This window comes from Rhopalosiphum maidis, chromosome 4, assembly GCF_003676215.2.
Source record: "Rhopalosiphum maidis isolate BTI-1 chromosome 4, ASM367621v3, whole genome shotgun sequence".
NCBI classification, from domain to species: Eukaryota; Metazoa; Arthropoda; class Insecta; order Hemiptera; family Aphididae; genus Rhopalosiphum; species Rhopalosiphum maidis.
The window spans coordinates 54,096,897-54,117,477 of NC_040880.1; the positions used below are offsets into that span (position 1 = coordinate 54,096,897).

Sequence of the window (20,581 nt, forward strand, 5' to 3'; positions counted from 1 at the left end):
TGATTTATTTTTATTATGTCCGACTGAGAGTAGAGGTGATACATTCATTAAGAAAACGATTTTAGTGACAGAACCTTTATTCGATTGATATTGTTACTTTTGTATGTAATAAGATTAATTTTAAAACAAGAAAATCGAATGAAAATAAATTTTCTTCAAACTATAGTTATAAAACTACTGACTAATTACTCTATTATAGTATAAAGATAAATTTAATAATTATGATGAAATTAATACTCATCTATTAATAATATTTATAAAGTTAAAAAAATGTTTTAATAATTGTTTTTATTGTATTTTTTAAAATGTTAAGGCTGCGTAAACAATTATATTATCAAGTCGGTGTCACACATACATTTGTTCAGTAGGTGTATAAAAATAAAAACTAGGGATTTTATGAATTATATATTATTCATTACCTTATATAATATATATAACAATTTTCAAAAATATTTTCGTATCAAAATCATTAAATTAGAAAACAATATTATACCTATAAATTAAATAATAATAACGATTTAAGATTATAGTACCAGTTTATAGTCGATTTTTTTAACGACCCAGAGTTTTACTGTATGTGATTTATATAGTTGGGTATATGATTCTGTCGTAACCTACATAGTTGGAGTTATTAATTAAATAAACCACACCATAAAAACTAATATAAAATGCATACGCCAACATTGTAAATAAAACTATTTTCAATGATCGTAATATCACCCAATCTCATTTTTACAGAATATATAATATGTAGTTATTATAATACAACATACCCAAACTCATCGTATTACACGACTTCTTTTTCTGAAAGGCCTTATATATTATATGGATTTTATTGCAAGAATAAGATTCTGGTTTATACTTACATTTTTAAAATCAAAATACTGATGATATAATACCTAAATCTTTTTCTCATTTCGACATCTGTTGGTTACCTATACGGGATTCAGCCGATTATCTTTATAATAAAAATCAACCAAAATATCTTACAGCTAGATAAGAAAAATTATTAAATCCAAAATTCATATCGCCAGAGAATCAATTGTACAGATGGATATCGGACGTTATTGCTGAACAAGTAATAAGAATATAATATAATTGTATGTGTGTATATAATCATGTTACAATGCAACTGTTAAGTGCACATTGTTTTCATAAAAAAAAAAAATACCTTCTACCTATCGGTAAAACAATACGAGTGAGCATTAAGCAGAACGTTTATGATAAGAAATTAATCGAATTTCAATAAATAAAACAAAAAAGTAATAGAAGAATCTTTCTTCCCTACATCTGTGGATATCATGTGTTGTGCGTTATATTTGATATTTGTATAGAGATGAATTTTGATTATTTAAAATAGTTGTTATTACTCATTAGAACCATTGCCAATAAAAATATCATCGCTCCACAAAGAGAAAATTTTGATTTATACATTATATAACATATAAATGTACGTTATATTTATGTAAATACATACTACGCCTAATTTACTTATTATTACACGTGAAATATATAATGTATAAATTACAGCTAAATGTATGCTTTTAAGTAAAACTATGTAGGTTAAAACGTAGATAGATTAATAATGATAATACAATTTTGATTGCAAACCATAATATTTTATTCTTGTACTACATTATGTAATCCCATACATATATATTGGTTGTTAATTATTTCGAAATTTATGGATAACTGTATTACAATATTACTGATAAACTTCAAATTCTTTAAATAAATATTATTACACATTAACTATTTTCTATTTTCAATATAACTGAATAAAAAATAATATTAAAAATAGTTGACTTAGAAGAAACAAATATAATATAAGCAACGCTGGCCATTGAATATTGATTTTGAAGACCAGACATTTGATTGTAGATAACAAATTAAATAGTATACATAAGTATAAATGTAAATTATTATTTATAATGTATTATTTCAACGAAATTTTATTAAAGTTATTTAAATTTTACTAAAATAATACACATTTAATTACACATTATAGTATTATTGGACATAATAAATTGATCACTGTGTATTGATATTATCTATCAATATTTTCAAATACAAATAACATAACCTAACCTTGTGTGGTTTGTAATACAGTAAATTCCCGTTACAACGAATACCAATACTACGAAAAATCCCGTTATAACGAAAGTCATAGAAGTCCCCTGCCCAAAAGCAAGGCTTAAAAAAAGCTTATTCGAATTTTCTTTACAACGAAATTTCCGTTATAACAAAAAAAAAAAATCCGTCCTCTGAAGTTCGTTGTAATGTAATTCTACTGTATTATGCTTACTTACTTAATATTGCATTTGATTTAATTTTTTATATCTAATTATCATTAATAAAATAAGATATCAATTGAGTATATATTTTACAAGTTAGTGGAATAAATTACATTATACGACCGTGTTCATTATTTTACTTCAAAAATACCGAACATTTGTCAAATTATAACCTCATAAATTCTAATAAATTAGGTATTTGACATCAATGTATAATAAAATAGTCAATATTATTCTAAATAATCTAATGTTTTTTTCATTGGAATACATGTGAATCTATTGCATTCAATATTTAGACGGTGCATAAACACTTATGGTGTCGAAATAAATCAATAATGTCAAACATTATATTGAACTATAAATTATAATTCATTTAAAATACCCTTCTTTGAAATATGTACGAATTTACTGGCAAGAATTCAAAATAATTTTAACTGAAATATAATATAAAGTTTAGATAGACAACAAAATACAAAGATATCGCAAACCTTTCTACAGGTAAAGAAACAATTAAGACACTTTGCTACATTTGAAAATATGTTCTACCCTTTTTTAATTCTGACGGACATCATTTGTAATTGTTTTAATAATTTTAAACCAACTATATTTATTAGTAAAATCAATATGTATGATGTTACAACTTTTTATTATCTGAGCAACAAATCTATAATAAATAATAATTATAATAAATGCACATCTTCTTTCATGAATTATCCAGGTACATATTATTTTTATATGGCCATTGATCAATTTTCGATTTTAGATAAGACTGAAATAAAAATCTGAAAATAATGTAATTATTAATTTTATTTCAATGATATATTATTAGTATACAATTGACCAATAACATTCCGAATAGGCATATAATAATTTATTGTCTGGAGTATGTTACTGAAAATATGATTGAACTATATTTTTTTAGATGGTTTGACTATTTTGCGCATTATTAAAATACAAGCTTTATATATTAATAATTAATTTAAACTATTTAGACCTTTGACTATATGTACTTGAATATTCTATATTATGTACATTTTCGACAATTTACAAGTACATATTCTATTAATTACCGTAACAAATTATTATTATTGTTATAATAATAATCTGTTGCGATATATATTGCCTTTACATAATATTAAGTAGTAGGTATACTACTAACTACTACTTACTACTCAAAATTCTGTTTGAAGCAAATGTGTATTTCAGTTTATTGTATTGTGAATCTATTCACACCATTCAACGGTACGCCGATATATTTACATGTTAAAAACAATATATAAATTTAAATATTTATATGAATATATATATATATATATATATGTGTGTGTGTGTATATAGATAATAAATATCTTATAAATTGATAAAAATTGTATCATCCGTATATTACTAAAGTTGAAAAAACAAGTTTATATAGTAATATAAATAAACTATGAAATATCCTTAGAAGTAGAAGATCTTCCCGCTATCTAGCACTACCTCTACTCAGAATCGTTTGACTATCAACAATTTGAACACATTTATTACATTGACCTGATCAATGATGATCAACACTAAAATCTATAATACATCAGTGATAAACAGCGTTTTTGTTTCTTTTTTTTTTAAGCAAATTCAATACAATCAAAATATGTTGATAAAAATTAACATTCACCAATATATTTCTCACAATCAACTGTGTTTGCTAAGTGTATTTTTTATCTGATACTTCATATATTGACGAAATATTTTTTTTACACACAATAAAATGTTCTCTTTGCATATAACTGTTGAGAAGCTCCTTTTCTTGTACGTAACTGATAAAATTTATCATCCGTTACTTATAAAGTTAAAATATATTGTTATTTTTTATACATTATATTCATTATAGTACACATTGTTACGAATAAAATGTTTGTTTTTAGAACAGTCTCAATATATATTCGACGTTTCTACATCATTTATTAACCTTTGTAACAGGAAATCCTTTAATATAACTGGCTTTTGTTGATTAAAACTTTTTATCCGGTTATTTCTTCAATTTGTTGACTCCAATTTTGATTTTATCTTTAACTTTTTACCGCAAACTACATACAATGTTGATTTTATTTTTTGTATCAATAGTTTTTTTATATTCTCATTAATATACATAGCATTTTAGATCGTCTAATAATTAGACTCTAATTGGATCATATTTTATAACTGTAACTAAATTGTTTGCATTTATATGTTCCTATATCGAACTATAATAATGAGATACGTTTTCAAGATAACACTTTATTAATAGTAATTTATTGATAAAATATGTACTGACTACAAATATTTTAAACATATATAATACTCGTAAAATGTCTTGCTTAATTTAAAATAGAATAATCTAAGTTCAGTACTTTTTATATTTAAAATATTTACTAATATTTATTAGTATTTATTAATACGAATATGAACCAGCGAACGACCCCACACATGAAACCATACTAAAATAAAATGATTATATACGATATTTTTTATTATTGTTATTGCATTTTGTTCTTGATGGAAAATCTGAATAAATGTGAAAATAATTTTTTATCGTTTTCATTTATCTTATTCAAATTTTGAAAACGGTGGAATCATGAAATGTGATTCAGATAAACAATGGTTCTTATCAATAAACACCATTTACCAATCATCAATACCTGTAAAACCGTTATCACCATAAAACATACTTTTTTATGGAAAATTATCCATTTGCAACAAAAAAAAAAATATTTTAATATTTAATTTTTTTAATATTTTTAATTTTTGGTTGCAGTCTATCTGCAACCAAAATAAAAAGGTACGTTATTTCTGTTTGACTATTTGTGTCAAATTTACTTAAATTGTACAATGGTTTTATATGTTAATAATAATCATTAAGTATATACATAATATAAATTGTTTTCTAAATAACAGTCAATAATATTTTTTTTAAATAGTTACCAAACATAAATTCACATTTTTTTAAAATAATAATCAATCACACTAATTATTATTTTTTTTTTCAAAATAACCTATAAACTTTATTATAGTTAAAAGCAACTATTTTTATATCCACAACGCATTAATATTATGTTTGATATAATTTGAGTAAAACTTCCAAAAATTGTGTATTAAAGCGAGATTAAAAATATACAGTTTTATAGTTTTACAGTTATTGGTGACATCGGTGTTTTTAACTTAAATTTATATCTATATAACTATATTATGCCTAATGTTAAAAATAAAAATATATTTAATTGATTATATTACCATGTAAAATCATTGTACAACGTAGGTAAATTTTTCGCCAATAGGCTATGTATAAATTTTTTGTTGCAAATAATAGCCAATAGGCAATACCCAATTTATGTGTATTCAATAATTATAAAGTACTACCTACTGTTCTGTATAACGACTGGAAATCGTTTGGATTGAATATTGTTTCTCGGTCTTAAACCTGATTCGTTAAAACGAATTTATCTCGTCAACGTTTTAATAAGTATTTTTTTCCTCACCATAGAACCCTATAATTTTATTTTACTTAACTGCGATTCGTAGTGGCATAATATATATAACTACGTAGCACACGTTATATTTTATCGTTCGCTGGCCGCATTGGCACATTATTCCAGTTTGATAAAAGTGACCGTAATAACATACTTCGCTATTTATTGATTCGACTATTAATGGAGCTTCGTAGTTTTATTTTTATTACGGAATCTGATTTGAGCTGGGTGTTACTATACTTGACACCCGATATGTCGTCACCCCGCAGTCGCGGACAGGACAATATTGTCACTATATAGTATACTTGAACATACCACAGGCACTACGGACGACCGGAATTCTGAATGAAAAATGTATGTACTGATCGTATACCTAGATAAAAAATATAACGTTTATTTAATTTGCCAGCCAATAAATTGACTCTCCAAAATTAATTTAGTTTTATACTATAAAGTTCAATAATTCTCAAACTTGATTTTTATACTGTCTGTTGGTTTTGAAATGCACATATTTTAATATAGGATTGATTTTATGTACATTCTAAAATTATTTTTTAGTCTTAATGCGTTCATTTTTCGTCCAACATGGATTTAGTACGATTGAATCTTTTATCCGATGTACTACCTATATTATATTATAATGAAAAAAAATTAATAGGCAAAAAGTCACTTAACCGTCTAGATATATTAATTCATTGTTTATATTTATTGGTGCAATTTCATGTAATGTCCTCGATAGTTAATTATTTACTTATATACAGAAGAAATATACATAGAATGACATTCGTTGATTTCTTTCACTATATTATACAAAGTTTGAAAACATCGTTCATCAGTAAAAATAGTTAAATATTAATAAATTTGTTAAGCGTATGTATTAATTGTATCCATAAATAAAATTTAAACTTATGTTTGGAAAAACTGACTTTTAATTAAATACAAGAGAACATTGTATTTATATAATCAATTATCGTATTATTATTATACCTTTCCTACACTTTATACAGATACAGGTACTTGTTTCAAATCATAGAATACAATTTGAACTCAATTTGTGAACAACAAGATCAATTTATAAAAAACACATTATAAACATATTTTTGAATGTAATGAATTGATATTCTATATGTTATGGTGGACATTTTCTATTCCTTAAATTTCCTTTAAATCGCTATATTATTAATTATTACCTATGAATATTTTTCAACAAAAAATTAAAACAATTAAAAAGTGTGAGGATATTAAAATGTGTTTTTCATTTGTATAAACTAAATGCACGTAAAACTGTTCTATTATTTTATTTTCCGATTGAGATTTAATATAATTAATGTTGGTTATTAGGTCTAAGGTATAATTTTATTTTACGAAATACTTAAGGCTTTTTTCGAAATATTATAAACTATTATAAACTTGTAATAATGGTCTGTACTTAAGAAATACAATATATTAAAATAATCAATTATTTCAGATATATTTTTTATTAATGAATGACTTTTATTTATTTTTATAAAATATGTTGCCATATAATTTAATAATAATATAATGTACATTACACTTTTAAAAATTAATTCATACATAATACAGATACACTGGTGAACTATTATAAATTATATTTGAAATTAATTATAATAAATTTAAACAAGATATAAAACATTTGTAATTGCGTACTTGAGTTAAATGCAAAACACAAACTGATAAACCTTTTTTCTGACCTAATTTATTCATGAAACGTGTGGTATACCCTATTTTAAATTCTAATTCTGAATAGAAAATATTAGTTTTACAAAAGTGTAGTTGTTTCTAGTTTTATATTTCAATTTATGTACAATCTTCTAAACGATATTCTAGCTCTCTAATCTTTTTATAAATTTTGTGATTTGAATTTTTGCAACTTTAATTTATTTTATTATTATTATATTATTATCAATGATATGTCTTACTTCAAATAATACTTATAGTTTTCTATATTTATAAATCATACCCATACTACGTACACCACTTTGTTTTGTTTGTTTTAAGGTAAAAATGCAAACACTATAGACCAGCGATACTCAACCTACATCCCGCGAGCCGCATGCAGTCTTCCAACGATTTATATGTGGCCCGAACCAAACTCATTGAATTAATAAAAAAATATAAATTTTAAAACTAATATTATTATAAATATAAAATATAACAAAACAATCAAAGTATGTCGCACGCACTTGCGATAAGGATGATTATGGATTTAAGGATAACTATCTCAATACCAAAATTCACACTAATTTAGAATAAATATTTAATTTAATTTTTTTTATTATACATTTTCAAATGTTATACAATATACACAATAAATTAATTTATTTTTTTAATTTCCGTTCCATTAATTTCGATTTGCGGCCCGCGTAATATTTTAAAATATTCTATGCGATCCAAATAAAAAAAAGGTTGAGTATGGCTGCTATAGACCAACAATAACCTAGTACCAATTTCAAAAGACAATTTTATTTCAATATAAGTTATGCATTCAGATATACGTACTTCAACTTTTATCATTGAATAGCAGTGCATAGGTATTTTAATCGTTTATTAATGCATAATACACTGGTAGGTAACAAGTTGATACAGAAACTTCTACGTGACTCGTGAAAGAGTCACCCTGAGAAGGATTATTCAAGAAGTTAGTTAGGAAACTGAAACTAACCGCTTGTGATGAATACTATGAATTGAGTGAGTGTTTTATCTGTACATAAGGAATTAACATTACAACAACAATGTGTCCAACGTATAATTTATAATATGAATCGATTAGACTTTCCGTCTATAGATAGAAGTCTAACAGGAAACTTATGACCTTAATAATATAATTTATATTATTATTGCAACGAATTAATTTTTTAACGTTAAAACCTAATTGCTATAACTAACGAATTACGTTATCGTAAAAGACTCCAAACAATTAACTCGGTAGTCAGTATAAAATCTACGTGTAAATTGTAATATGTAACATTTATATAATAATTGTATTACACAATATCGATATATTATGTACGTCCGTGCTCAGTCAAACTATTTGGCTTCAGCTGTTAAAACATAATCGGGGGGTAGTACCGTCCAGTATCGAGTTACGTTCTGCACGACTACATTGTATGAACGTTAAATTGTCAATATAACTTGAAAAAAATGCACTTTCTATCTCGGAACAGCTCAGACGAGCGTTGTTTAGCTCAATCAGAACATTATTTTATTAACCAGTCCTGTTTATTATATACTATTATGGTGTATTTACATATTATACATAGTATGCGCTTACACATAGTATACTTATTGATATGCCCACGGTTAAATACATTCTGTTTGATATTAAATTAGAAATATTAAAGGGACGTGTACAAAACATTTTCTGCCAATACATATCGTATGTATTTGGACTGGTAGAAGGGTATTTTACTTGAAAGGGATACCTTCCGGCTACCACCACTACATCCATGTACACTTTGTTGTATTATGTTATACTGGTGTGTGTGTGTGTGTATTAGGCAATGCTTATGTACTGTACAAATATAATATTAACCACACGATATTCATTAGCTCATTCGTGACGGCAGTGGTTTTATTCGACTCCCGTGATAATACATAAAAAGTACACACATATATTTATAAAATAATTTGCTCAATACTTACTTATACGTGGTTTTTTTGTTATACATAAAAATCGATATGAAACAATATAAATCATAAATAGTTTTATCATAAAATCGTATTTTGTATACGTAGATTGAACACAATATGTTATTATATTATTCCATTGTTGATAATCGGTGTGCAAAATAAGTTCATACTTATTTATCAATAATACATAATATCATATTATTATAAATTGTATATAATATAATAGATGGTCTTAAAATATATCGTCATAAACCATAATTATATGAATTATCAATTTTTCTCGTGCATGAGAAATATTTCATATAAAAATAACGAAGAAAATATGATTTAGTATTGAAAAATATGTTTTAATATAATTGCGTTTGAGAAATAATTATAATAAAAAATAGTAAGTATTAAAAACCTATAGTGCAGGAACTTCTTAATTACAATGGAGCACATGATCGGTCAAGACCATTTACCGTCGTACAATCTACAGGATAGAATAGTTTCAAGAGTGACCATGCAACGGCCCATTATTGCCCATCGCTGACCGTAACGTTAATCGGCACTAAAACGATCTTTTTCCGAACTTCCACAGTTAGTCTGATCCTGAGTAACTTAATTCTTACCGTCCAGGTGTGCTACATCAAAGAATGCCACTTATTCAAGCCGGCAACTTTTCACGGTCATAGTATACAATATACACACCACGTCTATTATATTGAATGCTGGATATGCTGAACATCACTTATTATTGTAAGATAGAATCACACCATCGCTTGGCCGGCAAACTGAGGACCACCGTCCATGCCGGCTCGCTAAATAAAACATCACACCAGCCGGGTTCGATTCTTCTTATTCCCAAAAATCGTCCATAATTTATATATTTATAATCAAATCAATAAATTTAACGTGATGACAATTAAATAACCAAGTTTATATTATTACACGAAGCAATTTCACTGACACGCGCTATGTGCCTATATATTATAAGAGATAATAAATTAACATACACAAAATTATGTTGTTTCATACGGTTGTTTAATAATGTAGAAACCGTTATAGTTTCAAAATGTTTATTATTGAATTTATATTTTATTAAAAAATATTATTTTTTTTTAATTTAAAGTTACCCTCGGCGGTAGTGGCCTTAGGGAGTAAAAGTTATTAAAATTATTACAAAACTTCAATTTGGTGTGGTTCAAATCAAAAGTACACTGTTTATGGCATTAAACATAAAATATAAAAACTGTAACTCAATACGATACAACAATTTATTTAAATTATTAAAGTATGAAAAAAATTTGAAACATCTATATATAATAAATATTATGTTTTGTATATTTGAAATACCTATTATATCTTGACAGCGTAAATTAAAATATAATGATATATTATGTCTAAACAACTATTATTATAGCATAAATGTTATCATTAGTTTTGCATTAAACATAATAAACCTGAATAATATTTTTACTAAATATAACATAATTCGCATTTAATATTCAAAATTCTTTGAAATTATCTGAATTCGTTAATTATAAGGATTTTTTTCAGTTCCATGCATTATTAATCTAAGTTTTTCTACTGATCCAGTTAGCCCAGTGAATAAATTAGAAGTCTGAAAAATTAAAATTAAGTCATGTTTTAATATATAGCACTATATACTATATAAACACATATTTTAAGTGGTTTTAATATAAATTACCGGCTTAAGCCTGTTCTTAATATGTTAAAAATAATATATGATAATCAGTCACACCATTAATTTTATTTTGTTACTGGATACTAACTACTGGAAATGCTATTATTTCTTATCAGATTTTTTTTTCTTTTCACACTATTGCAATAATACTTAAGTTTTGTAATAAACCAAAACTTATGAGTTATGTCCAATCACAATATTTCTTACATTTTTAATATAATGTTATGAAAAGAAAAATATTATAACGATCTATATAAAAAAAGAATAAATCATCATGAAAAATAAAAAGATGAAATTGACGTCTAATTCATTGTTAAACCTTAAAAATATGTTTTAATTTTATAAAATTTTAAATTAAGTTTAAGTTCATTACAAAATAATTTTAGAGTGTAATGATATTTATGAATTTTATCCCTAACACGTTTCAAAATTAATTATAGTGTTTACAACACAATATCCATTAATTTAAAAATATTTATAATGGAAATTCGTTTAAAATATTTTTGAAACCCATATTTTCATTATTTAAAAATATATAATGTCAATGTATCATCGTTTCACTATAGTTTTATTTATTATTTTTATTATTATTCGTTAGGCTATAATATAATATAATAGTACAGGGCTATAATTACTTCATCTTTGACAAAAACTGTCCACTCCCCAATTGGGTCTTCGCCCCAAAATTGCAATGATTTTATTTTCCATTCAAAAAATCCCCTGTTTGACTCGTCTAAGGGCCGTGGCTCCATCATTTTACATGTGGTGTCTAGAAATATGACAATAACGAATAACGTATAACTCAATAGTGTTATAATTTATAAACGTTAATACATGTATTTACTTTTTGGTGATCGTAGATTTATTTCCACCATACCACGTTTTGGATACTGAATGGTCACACATAGTTGTACGTGCTCTAAATATCTAACGCATCCATTACAGCCATTCGTGATTACCGTGGACACAAATTTTGCAGCTCGGCCAAAATGTTTACGATTTTTACTAAAATGTATATGATTTGAAAACTTCAAATAGTATAATCAGGCATTTATTATGATATACTATACGCTAAATATTTTAAAACTTAAATAATATTTTGTTTTTTATTTTACTCAAATATTAAGTTCTTAATTAAGTAAATAGTATTGAGAATTGAATTTATTTACCCTAGAACACACCTATAGTTGATCAATTTATAAATGTATTAAACGTGATATTAAAAAAATTAATTATTTAATGTACTACAATAACTGCAGGAGTAACTTACGTACATTAAAAATAGAAGTTATATAATATTTATTTAGCTAGTGCATGTAATAGTGTAGTACCTATACGTTTTCCCAGTATTGTAACTTTGTATTCCCCAGAAAGGACATTCCAAAAGATTTGTGGCTGCGCCAACTCAATGTGTACCTAAACGTCCACATAAATAAAATAATACTACAGTAGCACGCCGTTCATCACAAGAGTGGCTACCCAGAATACCAAAATAAGCAAATTTACAAATTTAATATAAAATGAAAAATTTTCAATGTTATTTATTTGTTTATATTAGATGTTTTAAATACCTGAGTAAAATGCTTATTACTTCTTTACGACTTCATAGAAGTTCTTTATTATATCAAACAAAATATTGAGCTCAATATTAAACAAATGTATTATAATTAGGGCTCGGATTTATATGTAAATGTATATTTTTACTGTGACTTGATAAACTAATTTGGGTGAGTGATAAATTCGTTTCAAGGAATTTCCAATAAAATTAACTATATTTTATTTTACATATTTTTACAAATTTTGCCATAAGTACATGTTTATACATATTTCTCAATAATTCCATTTTTTCCTGCATATTTTAACAATTTGTTCATTTACGATTTTTTAATAATTATTAATTATATACGATTGTACTTTTCAATACAGACAATTTCCCATATTTCCAAAAGTACAAAATAGTAATAAAATAATATCCATTGTTGAACTTAATCTACGGTAGATATAACTTACTCCTTCAAACATAGTCAAAATGCAATTCTATCCAATAATATCAGTGGAAACCGAAAGATCATTTAGTCGGTATAAGGCAATTATACGACCAATTCGAAGATCTTTTGAATTTAAAAATTTAAAAATGGCTGTTATCAAAAATTGTAATCAAGATAATTAAAAATTGTTTAGCTTTTTTTATTTATATCTTATAATTTGTAACACCTTTTTTTTTTAAATAATTTTACTATTTAAAATATGATTTGTTTCGTTAGAAACTCATATGAATGTATTATATAATTAAATATTAATAAATAAATCATATTAGTAAAATACATATTTTGATTTTTTTAGCATATATTTATGTACATATTTTGCTAACGTAAATATATATTTTGGCATCATAAATACATATAAATCCGAGCTCTAATTATAATATACATTAATGAAAAAGTTTTTCTATTTGAAAATAATATACAAATTACAGTTTAAAATGCTATTGTCAAAGAAAAACAAAATTAGATACTTATTCGTACTTAAAGTATATTTAATATTATATATACTTCGCCCTAAGACTATCCACTAGTATAAATATAAGTATTAAGTTATACTATATAGGTATGTAATTATATATAAACAAATTTTGTATGACTTACGGAATACGAAAATTTACTGCACATATACTTTTTTCTGGTACGGTGTTCCAACTTATAGCTTCTTTCACTAACTTATAGGCGTTCAATAATCCAAAACCGAACTGAGGATTAAAAACGAATCCTGCTGCGTTAGTGGACCAACCAGAGTTTTTCAACAAAGGTCCAACTTCACAGTTCCTTACTAATAAATGTTGCACGTCCCTCCACGTCAAATCGCCACTATACTGGCCAACAATAAAAAAATCATTTACAAAATATGTGTCATGTTTGTTCAGTTAGACTGTTTATTACAAGAATTAGGCTAGCTACTCTACAGATTATATATACTTTCATTAGAAACTAATACATTATAATAAGACACTTAGACAAATGACTCGCACAGTAAATATATTACCTATATGTATTCAAAAACATTGATAAAATTTTGTAGTTTAATATTGAAAAAAATATTATCTAACTTAAGCAAACCTAAAATAATAAGATATGTATCACAAATTTCGAAAAACAAATTCCTACAGTGATTAAAAATACACACGTACGAGTATATAACTATATAATGTATATTTCATACACACAAATAGGTAAATTATAATGTTAAATGTTAATATATAATATTAGATCTAAACTAATATATTTTTGGCAAAGTTAAAAATAATTTGTTTTTTTATTTTAGAATTTATTCTATTGAATATTTCATTGAAAATCAAATTAAATTATTCAGTTTATCGTGAATTAAAAATTTAAATCTAATTAATTTTTAGGTATCTGAACTATTTAAATTTAAGGGGATTTGTATTGAATTATTTAAAAATATGAATTTTAAATAGATATTTTTAATATTTCTATGTAATATATTATTTATTTATTTAATACATACTTACAGCCGGTACATAACCTTTATATAATATAATATACATATAAATATATTATGTTTAAATTAATTTTGTTTTATTTAGTAGATTTAAAATACTTTTATCAGATGCAAAAGCTTTCAACATGACTTATTTTGAATTAATCGTATAAATCTGTCCAATAAATACCCACACATTTTATTTTATTTTATTTACCACTATATTGAAAATCAAAAGATTTCAATTAAAAAATAAAACATTTACTTGGCTTCAAGAGCTAAAGCTATAACTCCTGCTGCTAACGGAGCTGCAGCTGATGTGCCAGTATGTGAAAGCGTACATGTATTATTGATATCTGATGTAACCTAAAGGATATCAAACAAACAAAACAATTTTAATGTAGGTTCTATGACTGTTGATAATATTTAGATAATTAAATTTGTTTAATAAATACAATCGTTTTATAATCGTATTAATGTGCATAATATAAAGAATCAAATTAATATAGATTTTTTGAAAACCACATGACACAATATTATAAAAAATATACCCATACAAAATAATAACAATAAACATTAAATACACAATAACATTATTATTATCGAACTAGCAGTGATATAAATTATACCAATATATATATATATATCAACTAGTTTAATTTTATAGATTTTTATCATTTAAAATGTATTATTAAAGTAGTTATGTATATTGTAACTTTACTTATGCATATATAGTTAACAATACACAAAAACGCCTTGAATATTTCGATAAATAGCTTTATTTAACACAATTGACAGGTATAATAGAATATTTTAGATATAAAAATAATAAACTAGTCTACTGATAATAGTGCTAATAATACTATAAGGGTATTTTATTAACAATATTATAACTAAGAAACGGATTTAAATGAAAATTGCATTTTTTCCGAAAATAATGCATTCCAAAACAAAGTTAATTTGATACATACAGAAATAGATAAAATTTGATAAAAATTCAGCAGCACCTGATTATACAGTGCTATTATGAAACACAAATTAAAAGTATAACCGATGTAAATTGTATATTGATTTTTTGGAAATAATTTTCAAAGTAAAAAAAAGATAGGAGAACTAGAAGATGATGAAAATGATATAAATAATTATTAGTACCTAAGAATTAAATAAATTTTTTCAATGTGAAAATAAATTTAAGAGAATTTTTTTAGTGCATTTTAAAAAAAAAATCCTGTTATGAGTGCATTAAATCGTATTTTTTAAAGCATTTTTCTTGTTTTTTAGAGCATTTAAATCCGTTTCCTAATTGTGGCATAAAAGAAATATTTTTTTATATATTTTGTTAATTTAAACTTAGAATAATAATAAAAAAAAAAAAAACATAAATTTGAAAATGAATACAATGAAAATTTCTATAAAACGATTTGAACATAGTCCGTTCAACTATTAAAGAAATTCTGTATTTTATATTATAATCAAAACAAAATATATTTATTCTAATTTTTTCCAAACATTAAAATTATAATATACATATATATATATATTGTATACAGTTATCAAATTTCAACGCATTATAGGCTTATAGTAATTTCATACGAAATCCATAATTAACTTTAAGTTTCTTTCATTCCTATTTTCCATATTTCTTTTTAAGATTTTAACGAAATTATCAAATCTGTTTGATCATGCAATCCTCTATAGCTGAAAGCCTCTTGTGATACGGTTCAGCTATTTTAAGTCTAATCAAAACCTTTCAATTTCTCTCAATTCAATCAAGTTCGACGAAATTTCCCAAATTCTATGTATTACTTGTACCATTCACTATATAGTGCACATAATAAACTTCACTTAAGATCTTTATCGGCTATAGACAGACGCGTTCATAGTAATTTAAATTGTTTAATTTAATTGTCGAATGATTGAATTATTCTACTGATTGGCTTGTGGTAGCCATGTTTTGAATTACCACTATAACCCCCATATTGCAACTTGTACATGGTCTGTTTCAAAATTAAAATATACAATGCACCGTTCGGTTTCCACCCGGAGGCGACTGCCTTCCACCAACCGTCCGACACGACAATGACATAGTATTGTAATATGATACAATGCGCAATATTATGGTACCGTCATTCGACTATCTGAACATCGAATAATCGTTGTACAACGCGTTGACGATAATGTGTTAGCGAGGACTTAAATTGGTATCATTGTAATTCGGCATATGCACATCGGAAATTTTCGGGCGTGTTCGGTAATCAACTTGACTGTGCCACCGTGCGCGGTAGTGATCGGTGGAAGGGAAAATGAGATCCGTGTTTTCATGACCGTCAGTCGACGTGCGCAGAACTGTTACATTATTCTATTTTGAAACAGAAAATAGTTCTCTCTATATCAACGCGCCGACAACTATGTAAAAATAATCGGTTTACTACTTCGACGTATGAACATATATGATTCGCATAACTAATGTGAATCTCCTCGTTATTTTATAATGGATCTAGTAGAGTCCCGACAGTCCGGTTATTTATTATTTATTAATCGGCTTATTATAAAAATAATGACATTTTTAAAAACGTTGTATTCATTAAAACGTTATACGTTATAATATTTCACTAATACATTAATGCACTTTTTTTTTTATTAAATATAATAATATGCTTTTAAAATATCCGTTAGAACGCTCATTTCATTATCTGTACACTGTACAATGCATGTTATTTTTTTTTATTAAATATACTATGTTTTGATGTATTTTAGTTTAAAGCAAATTAATGTGGGAGGCTAAATACCCGGGCTTAATGATTTGACTTATCTACCACGAAAAGTGAACAAAAACAATGTCGATTTTCCCCCGATTTTCTCTTTGTTCGCGGCCTTTTAAATTAACCATCAACCTTCGGTATTATATCATCTCTACTATAAATTATAGTATATAAATGAGTATAAGGAAGATTAAGCATTTTTTCTTTCTTTCATTTACGGATAGAAAATTAAAAGCGTTACGTTCATTAAAATATAACATATACACGCCAAAGGTATAGCAATATTTTGTATTGTTCGATAGCTTTGTTAAAAAATAATCGTTAATACAATTAACGTTTAATTTTTTATACATGACACCATTTTACACTATGGCAGATCGCAGACATTTAAATCATAAATTAAAATTCAATGGCTAAATGCATATCTCATTTTAGCGTAGGTAATCACATTCGAAATCATTTTTTCAATGTCCATTACATCCATTACATGTACTCATATTTCTAGTTGGTTTCCGTGACGACACAGGTATACTATGTGTGTATGTACTGTATAATATATACAATAATAAACGCATAAATGGAAAACCATACCGTCCATAATCCATACCTATATACTGGCTATACTATTAATTTATCGCGTGTCTGACGTTATAATCGTTATCACTTACAATTTTAATACCATTATCAAGGCCACCAGAATAAGCAGTTGCTATGACGGCGGCACATCTCTCAGCATATTCGGGAGCTCTGCCGTCCATAGTGACACTACTAATAGCCACTGTGTAAATGTTCCCCACGTAGCCGTCCGACGCACAATTGTCAAACAGCATACGACCATTGCCCGACGCGAATACGTATATTGAACCTCTGCCGTTGCGGCCCTAACATAAACAAAAACGATACCACTTAAAGAATATTAAATATTACCGACAGCATCACGGTTTAATATTGTCCGATCGAGTTATTATTACGGATTAAAATATTATTGAACGACATCACGGAGAAAATATAACCGTGATACCAATTTAATCAGAGTTGATTATATTAAATAATGTTAATACATTTTAGCATAAAATAAAAATGTGTAAATCCAATATAATTCTCGTAGCCAGACGTCATCTAATCGAATTGAACCCAAAGGTTCCCGATTGAATTTCATTTGGAATTGTATTACAGTTTTAATTATATTTTTACTGCTAAATACTGTCCATTTATTTCTATCGTCACCTAACGTAACATAAATCTATTATAGTACTAAATATACTATGTATATAAATATAATGTATATTAAATTATTAAATAACCAAATCATACGCAGAGACGTAATCAGAATTTTCATGCTTGAGTATCAAAGAGTTTTGTTGCCCTCTCTTTCCTTCCACGCGCAATCTTTATGAAAGCTGATTTTTTTTTTTTTTAATAAAAATATTATATGGGTATATGTCAAACTTATAATTATTAAATTTAAAATCAAAATTAAAAAAATCACATTCTATCATCAAGGATCGACTGAGGAGCTCAGTACTTAACAGATTTTCGTTATAATATGATCAGCGTATAGGTTAATAAAATAAATGTTCAACAATATAAAAAGTTTATTATAAAAATGATTAACAAAAACAATTGTTTCTGTATTATAACACGCTTAAAAATATTAAATGAGTGAATATTTTTTTTAATGCATTGAATACTCGTACACGAATAATCCTATCATAACTGATGTTTGACCTTTGACGTGCAATTTCATTTTAAAATTATAAATCTATTTATAATAGTAAATAAGGCAATTTATAATAGTCTGAAATTAATATCTTGTCAAGTAACCAAACAATTTTTAAATAATTCAAACTATGAAATCACTTTAAATACTTAATATAAATAGACATCACAAATCTATAATGAGTGTATTATTTTTTTTTTCTTGAAAACATTTTTATATTAGAAAAATGCTTAAATTTTCAATATTAATATTTGTGTTTGGTATACAATTGAACATCGTTTGTGTGTGGAGGGGGGACGGTAATTAAAAATAAAAAAATACCCAGAACTTGTTTCGGAATAAAAAAAAAAACTAATTAATGTAAACAGAAATGTATTTTATATAACTCCGGCTTTTGACAGAAATAATATTTTTAACTCAAAAATGAATGGCTATAGGTACTTTAAAACTTTACCAAATATTTTTATTAACTTTTTAAAAGCATAATATAATTTTTAAAACATGTTAGATATTGTAGAGCCATTTATATTTTAAAACCCCTAAAGTACAAACTAGATAGATATATGTAACAATATTTTTCAAGAAATCATCTATAAAGATAAAAAAAAGTATTCCTCCTTAAGATAATTTCAAACACAAAAAAATAACATTATTGAAAATCTAATATATTCGAATACAGAAAATATTCAGATGTTGAGAGTAAAACAATTTATATTATAACTATACATTTTTTCGATATTAATCTAACTCCGAATTGAAATCGCAAGTCTCTAAGATTTTACTTTTAAGTTCATTCAAAATTATCATAATGATATTATTTTATTTTTTATTAATGGATAATTGGTAAAATCCGCATATTTATTATTATTTTTTTTTGAAGTTTTCTCAATAATATCTGGAAAAATTGAAAAAAATATGAATTATAATCCGTTTATTATTTTAAAATTTTCAACAAAGAATTATACTTTTTTGAATATAATACACAAAACTCTATTATAATCTCATTTACTCTGAAAAATAACCATTTATAAACAACATTTATAAAATATGATAATTAGGTGGCTAATATAATTAATGTTATATAATAGAAAAAAAATAACAAACACTGAATTATAAAACCAACCTGTTCCTCCGAACATAGTTTAGAAAACAAAAACTTCGTGAATATTTTTTCAACAAAACTTTTTATTCCTAGTATAATATAGTGAATTTTCGTGCTCCAAAACCTATATATATATATGATTTTAAGTGCCTGTATTAAAAAACGAAGGTCCATTGTTAAATCTCTAAAATAATTATTTCTAAAAGCTGTACCTACTTCATATTTCTATTATATTTCACGCAGTCGCCTATATACCAACAGTTTCTAAAATAACACCAAACTTGGAGTTGTTTTTGAAATGTGATAATAATTTATTATTTATACGTATAATGCGATCGCATTTATCTGAGCCGGTACTTTAACGAGCCAAATGTATCAGTGTAGTAGG

General features: G+C 25.3%; 1 protein-coding gene across 4 annotated transcripts in view; it reads right to left on the minus strand.

The window, feature by feature from the left end:
- Positions 1-10,872: 10,872 nt before the first annotated feature.
- LOC113556361 (neuroendocrine convertase 1-like) overlaps positions 10,873-20,581 on the minus strand; it is a 40,399-nt gene continuing 30,690 nt past the window's right edge. For 2 of the 4 annotated variants that reach the window (XM_026961251.1, XM_026961250.1), the window contains 6 exons: positions 18,040-18,252; positions 14,875-14,975; positions 13,760-13,978; positions 11,959-12,119; positions 11,750-11,883; positions 10,900-11,030 (listed from right to left, as the gene is read on the minus strand). In XM_026961251.1, coding sequence (XP_026817052.1) covers positions 10,944-11,030; positions 11,750-11,883; positions 11,959-12,119; positions 13,760-13,978; positions 14,875-14,975; positions 18,040-18,252 — 915 coding nt within the window. In that variant the 3' untranslated portion in view covers positions 10,900-10,943. Of the gene's footprint in view, positions 11,031-11,749; positions 11,884-11,958; positions 12,120-13,759; positions 13,979-14,874; positions 14,976-18,039; positions 18,253-20,581 lie in introns of all 4 variants that reach the window. The other 2 variants (XM_026961249.1, XM_028188680.1) reach the window with 2 other exon arrangements.